Genomic DNA, 10,897 nt, shown 5'->3' with positions numbered 1-10,897 from the left:
ATGTATAAATTACATATGTGCCTCTAAAACGGAGTGGGTTAGTTCAAGACAATAATTCACATCTGTAAATCAGTGATTGGTTTACGTTGTGCAATAATAATAATATGCCCCCGTCATGCCTCCTCTGAAGCGAGTGGGCAGTCCTATCCCAAACCCAAACTCCCTCTTCATTCTTACTTTCTACTCTTCACTGGCAAGTAACAACTATAAGAGAAAAAAATGAATCTGCCCGTTATGTGTTACTTGTCCTTGGAGTGATTCTGACTTTAAAAATGCAGGGAAATAAAAAAAATATATCAACGAACAATCTGTTGGATTGTTTCTCTCTCTCCATCTACTCTTGTTAGTCCATAGTTGATGGGTTAGTTCATACAGAAGATCTGTGTCCTTATAAGTAATGTCTACAGCATTCGACAGGGCTAACTATGAAGATTTGTTTTTTTTTGTCTTTCAACTTAATGGTTTCGGAACAGAATTGTCTGCAACTGCCCTTTTATCAGTCAGGGTGCTAAATATACTGTACGTATAATATATGTGCCATTTGTTGACTAAGTATTTAGGCCTACTTAAAGGGTGTGTGTGTTTTGGGGACTGCATAGTGCCAAATGCATCACTTTTTTATATCATGCGTCATAAAACGAAGTCCAGTAGCCACAACTCTTGATGAATAGAGCAAAGGATAATAACCTGGACCATGATGAATGACTACTTGATCAGGGATCAGGATTTTAGAACATCTCAGAATTGCACATGATATTTCACACAGTCACATCTCAAACCATTCATTCCATAAAATAGACAAATGGCTCTTTTTTTTTTCTTTTTTTTTACTTCCAATGAATTGTTCATTAAGACAGCACATCATCCAGTTGGCTACTGTACAATGTATGCATTGGGACTGGTTTCCTGAAAGGTTGACAGTGGGCTACTATTGCGAGCATTGGGATTGAAGTTGGCTTCATGACAGTTGTGAATTTTTCTTTATCCCATATAAAATAATAATATAATAGTTCTGTCGGATGGGAAATGCCTACACCAGTCGACACCACAATGTAGCTAGACCTACATACCTGTACAAAACTGTAAAGAAATGTAAAGAAGCCATTCCCAACATGACAGCCCTTTAGATGTGGAAGTGAGACTTTGTGTAATGTGTAATATTTTTTGTAGTTTATTTCCAGAATGCATGCTGCCCATTCACAAATGTTACATTTTTCATGAATACTACTATCACCATTTAATTCGAAGTATTCATTATGAGTGGAAAATTTATTTTCATATGACAAGGGGGTCTTCTCCCATGTCTGCCATTTTGAATTTCCAGAAATAGGCATATTTAGCTGAAAACCCTACTGTACTTTGGTCATACTAGTAAATATTAGTTCAGTATTTAGTAAATGGTCAGGAAAAGATCAAAATGTGGCAGTAGATAGCAGCACAGTTTCACTGAGCAGCATAGTTGCAATACCTACTCTGGCCACCAGCTTACACAGTGCACCTGTAATGCAACAGCACATGAGGAAAGAGGCTCAACCGGATGTATGACTTAAATTGTCAAATTAATTTATGCAAAAGACTCAAGAGTACCAAATCAAAGTTCTTTTCCCTATAAGAAGACGTTCTCTGACCAAATCATGGACGATTTCATGTGTTTAGGTGCGACTCTTGTAATGCAACACACGACTCATACAACCATTCTGCCTCTACAGTGACTCACATCCTCAATGTGTGAGGAACAAAAATCTCGCCGGCACCACTAGGGGCAGCAGTTGTCGTGGCCGAGTGGTTAAGGCGATGGACTAGAAATCCATTGGGGTCTCCCCGCGCAGGTTCGAATCCTGCCGACAACGTCAGTTTTTTTTCTTGCCATTTAACAGATACATAAAATAGCAGTTTTACGATATAGATCAATTGCAATAGGTAACATAACAGGTAGATAATAACATAACAAGTAAATAATGACACCACGAATACGGTGCGTGCCAACTATTGACTTATTGGCTGTGAGTGTGCTTATCCTGTCCCATTGGTTGGGCGAATAAAAATAGTAATTACACTACAAATAGTAATTACGCATGCACTTGCTCGCATCTGTAGACAATTTCAGACATGCATCATCTTCGCAAGTCACAGAGTGGTAAGCGTAATTCGTGTCGCATAGTCAAAAATGTCTATACCGTTTTACGCCAACTGTTTTTATAGGCCTAGGTAGGTAGGCCTATTAGGTATTGCCTATTTTGCAAGCGAGGTCTGCTATACAGCCTAGAAAATGTCAAAATAAGTGACAGTTAGCATGTCACACAATAGGCCTAGCCTACCTAGTCGATGGCAAAAGTTCACGACAAGCATCGGGCTACTTTTTCTTCTTATGGTCTGCATTCTGGAGAGAGTAGCCTAAATAATAAGGCCAAACCAGAGCGTCTGTTGCACCAACCTAATATGGAACATAGCCTACCCCTCGGGTAGGCCTAGCCTTTTGCAAATGTAGGCTACCAGGAACGCTCAGTTTTCTGTATTACCTTTGGAATGGTTTCATAACGTGATCCTGTGAAATTTCTCGGCCCCGGACAGGAGGCTCAAGAAGGCCATCAGGGTGAGGAATCCAGATTCCAAAATAATTCCTTTGATTAGTTCGTGCATCGATAACAGTATATCTGAAGTCAGTTACATGAAAGACGTTACTTTTTTCCATGCCCACACTGTAACTTGCGACGTCAAGTTTCAGTTGAACCTAGAGTCTGTGTGGTGTGGTCAGCCAGCACCTGGATGCAGACTTTAAACTACCCTACCCACAATTCCAGAGCTCTACCAAATATCGTGTGTGGTGAAAAGGTTCCAGCAGTGCGGGGAGTGTTCGCAATCTGAGGCGCTTGAAGGAGGGATGCGAACGTAGGTGGAAGTGCAGAGGTGTTGAATGGTGCTGATGCTGCGAGTCAGATCAACCACGATACGGATTGAAAGCGTGCTTGTGGCAGCCTAAACGGAATTAAACTTTCGTCTTGTTTATTTCGTCATTAGGTCATCTCACGGTCAGGAAATTGGATCTGCGGCGAAACGTGAATCGACTGTGGCTACAGGTTTACCACATCAACGTCCAAAGGTTACCAGCTGGTCATCGACGAACTAACAATGCGCATCGTCGCCTGATGTTTTGAAGAGGCTGCGCGCTTGGGTTTTGATATTGAAGTTGATTTGATTGTTTGGACTGGGCAAATATGGCAGATGCATCTGAATGTTGTGTAAAAGTAATGTGTCGATTCAGGCCATTGAACCAAGCGGAAATATCACGAGGGGATAAATACACTCCTAAATTCAAAGGGGAAGACACGGTGGTGGTTGCGGTGAGTAGGCTAAACTATTTTTTACCTCAACTTTTTTCCTTTTTCTTTTTTTCTTTCTTTTTTTAGACAAACAGCAGCTACTAGATGCAAGACATGGCTCTCATTTCTCGGCAAGTTGGTTAATATCAAGGTAGCCTACACTACACCTCGCCACTCACTGCAGGCTTTTATTATGCTAGCAGAATTAAAAATAAAAAAATAAAAAAAAACCTCATCATCAACCCACATGGGTCACCCTAAATTATTACCACACCTTGACAATCGCCTAGAGTTTGGCATCTTCCAGAGAAATCCATAATCTCTTTCATTGATTTATTTTTTTCTTTTCTTTTTGACTGCACAATGTATGGCCTTGAATCAAAAGCGCCTTATTTCTTAGCATATTGATAATGGGACCAGGTCAAGGGTTAAAATGTAGTGCCTATGTATTTGATGGGGAATAGGCTAATATGACTGGCAGAGAAAGCTGGCAGTTTAGTTGTTGTTCTGGTTTATGGCTGAAATTAGCATGGCCATGAACTGTGTTTGGGAAAATCATTAGCCCAATAGCAACATCTCCTATGGAATATGCTGTGGCTGTTTACAGGTTTTCTCTTCCAGGCAAATAGTTTTTCATGTAGGCCTTTTTTTGTTGCTAATAAAATCACAACAGTTTAGACAGTAGTTAACTGTGGGTGTATAATATTGGGACAAGTGCATTAGTCCTTACACATAGGCTACACATAGGCCTACAATAGATGATAATCAAAATATGTAATTCCTCAAAAGAGAAGAGAACTAGACATTTTTTTTCATTATTGTCACTAGTCATGTTGTTGTCAATGAATAGGTAATTATGCTCTCCTAGGGAAAAAAATAAAGAGCAGAAGACTTAGTAACTTATTGCTGTTGCTGAGGTTGAGAGTTGTGTGTTAAGGCATTTCTGTCTTATGCCATCGTTGTGGTCATCCAGCTACTCTCTCCTTCCCACCGTGTTGCGTGGGCTTTTATACCGGCTGACTGGAACCAATTATCTTTCTGCCATCACTTTTGCCGCTCTTCATCCGAAATAGGATTATTCAATTGTGCGTGAAGAGATGTGGCCATCCCATTATTTGTAATCTCCATTGTCGTGGCGATAGCAAGCAACTGTTCATGGAATCGGCGTCTTGTGAATTGAATGAAGCCCAAGCTCCTCTGACATGATAAAATGGCTGTCTATCGTACAAAAACAAACCGCCTGCTGACGGTGTGATGAGGTATGTAGTGTACCCAAGGTATAGGGAGGCACAAATAGAGTAGATCACACTCAATAATGCAAAACATGCAGAGTGACAAGTTATCATTGATAGAATAAGGGCTCTATGACTTTGTCCAATTCTGATTGTGTGAATTATTGTAGCCTATAGTTTTGGAAGGTATCCTGTGGAGGTGGATGTAGTAAAGCATCACATTAAATGGCTGTTATTTGTGCTGAGAGATTAGTTTAAAATAGGCCCTATGTTTTTTTTACACAATCTGGAGTGTGAACATGTACGTATGTTGTCTAAAATAGTTTGCCTCTTTGTTCTCTGCCTTGGGCGTCCAGTGCGGTGATGGGTTTAATACTATATAGAGTTCCAGCAACAACATCTCTCTTGTGCATGTGACTGGTGGTGACCCTGGCGGTGGCCATCCCCCAGAGACCAGTGTCACCCAAAAAGACAAACACACCCTGTGCCTGTGCCTGCGCCTGTGCTTGTACTCATTGAACCAATGCTCTACTGACGGACGGAGTCATTTTGTAATTTGGGGACGCTCTATGCAACAATACCCTTGCATGATTAAATCAACAGCTGGCAATGCTCATTCATATTGCTGGCATAATAACAACCCTGGGCTCTGCTCAGATGATGTTGTATGCGTGGCCCTTATAAACTTGCTTTGTTGTTTTTGGTTTCATCTTTGTTTCCTGTTCATACCGTACTGCTTAGTGATGCACTATGAATGAATTTGCATTAGAATTTTAAAACATGCCTGACCTAAATCTCAGTGAAGTCCATTACTCATTATTGACCCGCTGACCAATTACGGTGGCTGTGGTGTAGCCTCGTGAGTGATAAGAGGGGGTTAATTGTGCTCACGTGAGCAGCCGAGAAGCTGGTGCCTGTCAGCAGATAGATCCTCCGCTTCATTGGACGTCTATCCTACACACAGAGAATTAAAGTACACATAGGGTATAATATTATAGGAGCTCCTACCTCTAGGCATATACCTTCTAATTTTAGTCTTGTGTACCTTAAAGGGTACAGCACGGGTCCTTCATGCTACCAAGTGTGCCATAGGCAACAATTTTCTAGGTTCTCTGTTTCTACTGTCTATCTATGGTATAGGCTAATTTAAGAGGTATAACTGTTGCACAAAAGGATACTAGTCCAGCGACAAACAGTTTTAACTTACTCTTTTCCAAGAAGATATGAAGCCCTCAAGAGGATAGTAACTGTCAAAAAGACGTTAATTAAACTTCACTGCCAATTAAAAGCATGTCTACATGCCTCAGGCTTCAGTTGCAGTGTTCAGTTTGACAGCAAATGGTGTGTGTGTGTTTTTTTATCCACTGTGGTAGCCAGTGGTACTTCCCATTTCTCTGTGTGTGATGCAGACACAGGCCGCCTCTACCTCGGTGCTTCGGCCAGTCAGTTCTGAGCCCTGATGTTTCAAACTGATAACACAAATCATGCTGCATCATGGTACATTGTCACAGAGGTAGAGTGTGTTGCTGGCTGCTGCATGATGCACGGTCACAGATGGGTTCTTTGTGTGCGTGATGTGGTCGTCTTCCTCTGGAGAATTAGTCCAAGGTCTGATGGTGGTGGGGGGGGGGGTGTTTCTGCCAATAAATGGTAATTATTGAGGCAAGGGGGGTGGGGTAGAGCTTAAACTCACAGCCCTACTCCACTTTTTTTTTTTTTTTTAATATGGGAACACACACACACCTTTTTATAACAGAACATTTCACTGATGGATTCTATTCCTATATTGGCTGCAAGGTTTATCTTGATAATCTGCATGCGTTAATGATCTTATAACCACTTTCACTGTCATTTTTCTTGTAAAAAGAGCAATTCAGGTTTTTCATTTAATTTCGGAGAAAATGAAATTCCCATAAAAGTGTGAGCCGAGGAGGGAAAAAAAACCAGGAGCTAATATGTTTCCCTCACACAATCCTCACGTGACCTTTAAATCACATTTAGTGCCGCTATTTCATCACCGGCGCATAAATGGATTTTAGCCTGAATTACAGCATGTGTTGAATGACGACACCAACACACACACATAGGCTACTTGTCTCATGGTATTTGTATCTTATCTGTTATAGAATATGGAAATAAATAATAAAGTCAAAACCTATGAAGTAACATTTAGAAGTGTTTATTGGACCCTTATCTAAGACGGCAACCAGGCAACATTGAAGCCTTATGCGAATAAGAAATAAAGTAATGCAGACACTGCATGGTGTTAGGATCAGATTACAGTTCTTACTTGCACGGGGATTAATACACGAGGCTATTGTTAGTCTTGGGGAAATCTCACTGATACTAGCATAGTGTTACAGAATGTAAGCTAATACACCATAAAAATGCTCTTGTCTATCAGTCCGGAAGAGAGCCGAGTCGGTGGTGGAGGTGGTTGTGGAGTGGCAGAGAGACATGGAGAGAGAGGGGGAAGAATAAAGGACTCGGCCGGGAAGCTCCTGCTTTTAAAACGCAAGCAGTGGGACGCCATTTATCCCCCATGCATTATTCTGCTCACTCTCTCTTTTGAAATCCCCTGACCCCCAGATACGAACACCCCCCCCCACACACACACATCAGAAGCAGCACCACCAGCTACCCCCCACCTCTCCAAACATCAGACATCCCTCCACATTGCACATGATTTGCTTTTTTCTGATTCGTTTCCAATTGGTAATAACACTGTTGCTTGTGACTCGTGATTTCTTGTTTGCTTTTTTCTCTCTCTATTTGTTCAATGTCTAGACTTGTCTCTGGGTGTGTGTACAGTATGTAAGATTTTTTTTTTTGATTTTTCAAAGTATTGGCTAGTGTACTTATTCTTATCCGTATTACAATCCGAGTCTTCTGAAGAGGTATTTGTGGTGTAGCATCAATTATATTATAGAGAAATGGAAGGCACCTCGAATCAATTGGCTGTCAATGGTGGTCAGTCATGGAAATAATAGATACACCTGTGACATTTACGTGGTTGAAAACCCTATTTCGCCGCACGTAATGTCAACACAGCCGGAAGCCAGCGACGGCAGCTCTAAGCTTACTTTCTGCAATATAGCTAGAGACCTCGGGGGATCCTTGCCTTGTGTCTGAATAAACGTATCCATGGTGATGGATAGGGGAGGCTGTTGGAGCTGACCGACAGCCTGACAGGCAGACAGACAGGCAAGCGGGCGATGGAGGGAATGAAAAGCGGAATATGGATGAAAGAATTCCCATGGAGGGTGGGATGTTGCCTCATGCTTCAGATGGGGGTTACTGGACATCCTAAAGTCACTATTTGTTGGGGGAAAAAACAACTACATCATAACATCGCATAACAAAAGACATTACCAAGAGGAATAAGAAATTAAGACTTAGTCATCATAGCCATGTTGATAACAACAAGGTTATGATGGAGTTTGTACATGAAAGGGATGTGTCATAGAGAGAGATGTGTCATATACCATATATTACAGTTGGAGATGAGAATGTGGCTTTGTGATTACACGACAACGGTGTGTGTGTGTGTGCGTGTGTGTGTGTGTGTGTGTGTGTGTGTGTGTGTGTGTGTGTGTGTGTGTGTTTCTTTTTCTCAGTGGCACCGGGTACCGTTCTCAGCTGAAAGAAGCCCTGCCATTTAGCCCATCGATTCCAACGGCTTTCATCTTGCTGTGATGGAGCATGTTGTTGGTAGTGAGGCTGGCCCGTCCGCCATGTTTCTCTCCTCTCGGAAAGAAAGACCTTGACTGACTCAGTAGAGTTCACATCAATTATTGAGGCAGAGAGGACGGTGTCATGGGAGAACAGAACACAATGTATATGCGAAGGCATCGTTTGTGTGTGTGGAGGGGGAGGCGTTCGCTGGTATGTGTGTGTGTGTGTGTGTGTGTGTGTGTGTGTGTGTGTGCGTGCGTGCGTGCGTGCGTGTCGATATGTATGCACAGTCATACGTTTCATAGTTGTGTATGTGTGTGTGCATGTGTGTGCGCGTGTCGTTATGTATGCACAGTCATGCGTTTCATAGTTAGTGTTGGTAATGAAGTGTCTGTGTAGGAGTGCTGCTGGCCCTGTAAATTTAGCAAACCGCCCCAATAGTACCTCACTACACAGCTTGCATCTGTGTGAGCAGATTAGCGTCCTGTCTGTCGGTAACAAGAAAATATGCCCGACAAAAACAAGACATGGATTGCTTATGGTTGCTTAGTTAGTCCTACATATGTATATAGGTTGCATAGACATGACAATGTTTGGTTTTGTGGCTTTGGTTTACTTGGCTTCTTCAATCACTGTAAAGTACTGGCCAGACACAGGGATTTATGCACAGTCACACAGGCGTGATCTCAAACACAGCTTGCATCTGTGTGAGCAGGTTAGTGACTTGCGGCGTAGCATGTGAGGCAAGAACAACACATTGGTTATGTATATGGTTGCTTAGTGACGTACAGCCATAGATTGGAACTTTGGTTTTTATGGACAGAGTTTGTGCTTTTTAATGAATGTTTAGTAGACACACAGATGTACGTAATATGTGTAGTGACACACACACACACACACACACACACACACACACACACACACACACACACACACACACACACACACACACACACACACACACACACACACACACACACACACACACACACACACACACACACACACACACACACACTTCACAAACTCATTAAAATTCCTGCTCCTGAGCAATCATGTACCCATCCAGAGCAATCAGATTTCAGAGAACACCTGCAGCCATGCGATGCTCAATCAGAGGATGTTTGAACCTTTCCCATCGGGAGGCGGTTTCCGTGGCGACAGACTGGGTACCAGTGGTCCACACATCCTCCTCCTGCTGCCGCCAGTCTGGCTGCTGACCTCTAGGTGTGCTCTAGATGGAGGGGGTAAACAGGAAGGCACGTACCGTATCGCTTAAAACGGCTATCTGCTTGCAACACAGGAGTTTGGAAAATGTCACCGATACACCCCCATCACTCTCACGACACACACAGGCGCACAGACAGACAGACAGACAGACGCACAGACGCACAGACACAGACACACACACACACACACAAATGAGCATGCGCACATATCCATAGCCACCTGTCTGTGTCTCTTTCTTTCTCTCTCTCTTGCTCTCTCTCTCTCTCTCTCTCTCGGTCTTGTGCACTCGCACACAAACATATTGATCAGTCCTGCCTTAGATTGTATAGCTTTCCAGTGATGGACCGGAGTGCCTTCCGGAAATTGTATAGCCAGCAGCTTACCATTCTCCATCTCTTGAGCACACATTTTAGTGCGATATTAAGAATCCTCAAAAATATTTTTCTCATTGAAGGATTTAGATTTTTTTGCGGTTCTAAATTTGAATTCATCTTTATTCGTCAACATGCACACTTATTTTTGCTTTCAGGCCTCTTTGACATTCAGTGTCAATTAAGTGTGCCTGCCCTGGTGACACTCCAGTAATGGGTTGATTTAAACAATAGACACCGGCCGATTAGGCAGCTAAGCAGGAGGGTGTCAAAGGGGACGGGTGTTAATCATAGGCAGCTAGGGGGATGAGGCTGGGCTGGGCTGGGGATGGGGATGGAGCTGGGATGGATGGGGATGGGGACGGATAGGAGATGGGGATGGGGATGGGGATGGGGTTTTGATTAGGGCTGGGGTTGGGGATGGGATGGAGTGGGTCCTCTTTCAGTTTTCAAGGTCTGCCAGCCGGCCCAGAGCTAGCTCAGGGATAACCCTGGAGCTGTGAACCCAACGACACCTCCACCGGGAAAACTAGCAGACAGAATATGCAAAAAGGCCGGGGGGGATGGGAGCAGAGAATTTCATTCATGCATTTTGAATGGAGTTTCTGGCAAATAACATATTTGTCCTTTTATTGTTGAAACAAAATTACCTCTGTTTATCTTTGTTCTTTTCGGTTGTGTCATCTGCTGATGACTTTAAATAGCCTGCATTCTGCCCACACTAAGCCATTTTTGTCCCACAGTGTGCAGTGCACACAGGGCTTTTTCTCAGCAGGGAAATAGGGGCGCTCCACCCTCATACCTCCGTGGGTGCGCCCTCATACTTTGTTTTAAAATATATATATTTGAGCACCCCAAGTAAATTTCTCATTCACGGGGGACGGGTGGGGGGGGGGGGGAACACCCCCCTTCACCCCCGAAACCTGCCATGATGCTCCCTCATGCCAAAAAATCCTACATAAAGCCCTGGCACATGTTGTGCTATTTGTTCTTGTTGACAATGTGTTACTCTCATTTGTCACCTAGTGTCCTTGCTCGCACATACAGTACTCTAATGTCTAGTTTTTTC

General features: G+C 43.0%; 1 protein-coding gene and 1 non-coding gene across 2 annotated transcripts in view; both read left to right on the top strand.

Moving 5' to 3' along the window:
* The first annotated feature begins 1,768 nt into the window (after positions 1-1,768).
* Positions 1,769-1,850, top strand: trnas-aga (transfer RNA serine (anticodon AGA)). The gene has a single exon. It is a non-coding gene; the product is annotated as a tRNA-Ser (tRNA).
* A 1,057-nt stretch (positions 1,851-2,907) lies between these two features.
* The window catches only part of kif5c (kinesin family member 5C), an 81,219-nt gene continuing 73,229 nt past the window's right edge, over positions 2,908-10,897 (top strand). The window contains exon 1 of the mRNA XM_063214704.1: positions 2,908-3,341. Within this exon, the coding sequence (XP_063070774.1) occupies positions 3,216-3,341 (126 nt within the window). The 5' untranslated portion in view covers positions 2,908-3,215. The remainder of the gene's footprint in view (positions 3,342-10,897) is intronic.

Source organism: Engraulis encrasicolus, chromosome 13 (assembly GCF_034702125.1).
Source record: "Engraulis encrasicolus isolate BLACKSEA-1 chromosome 13, IST_EnEncr_1.0, whole genome shotgun sequence".
NCBI lineage: Eukaryota > Metazoa > Chordata > Actinopteri > Clupeiformes > Engraulidae > Engraulis > Engraulis encrasicolus.
This window is presented reverse-complemented; position numbering and strand designations above follow the sequence as displayed.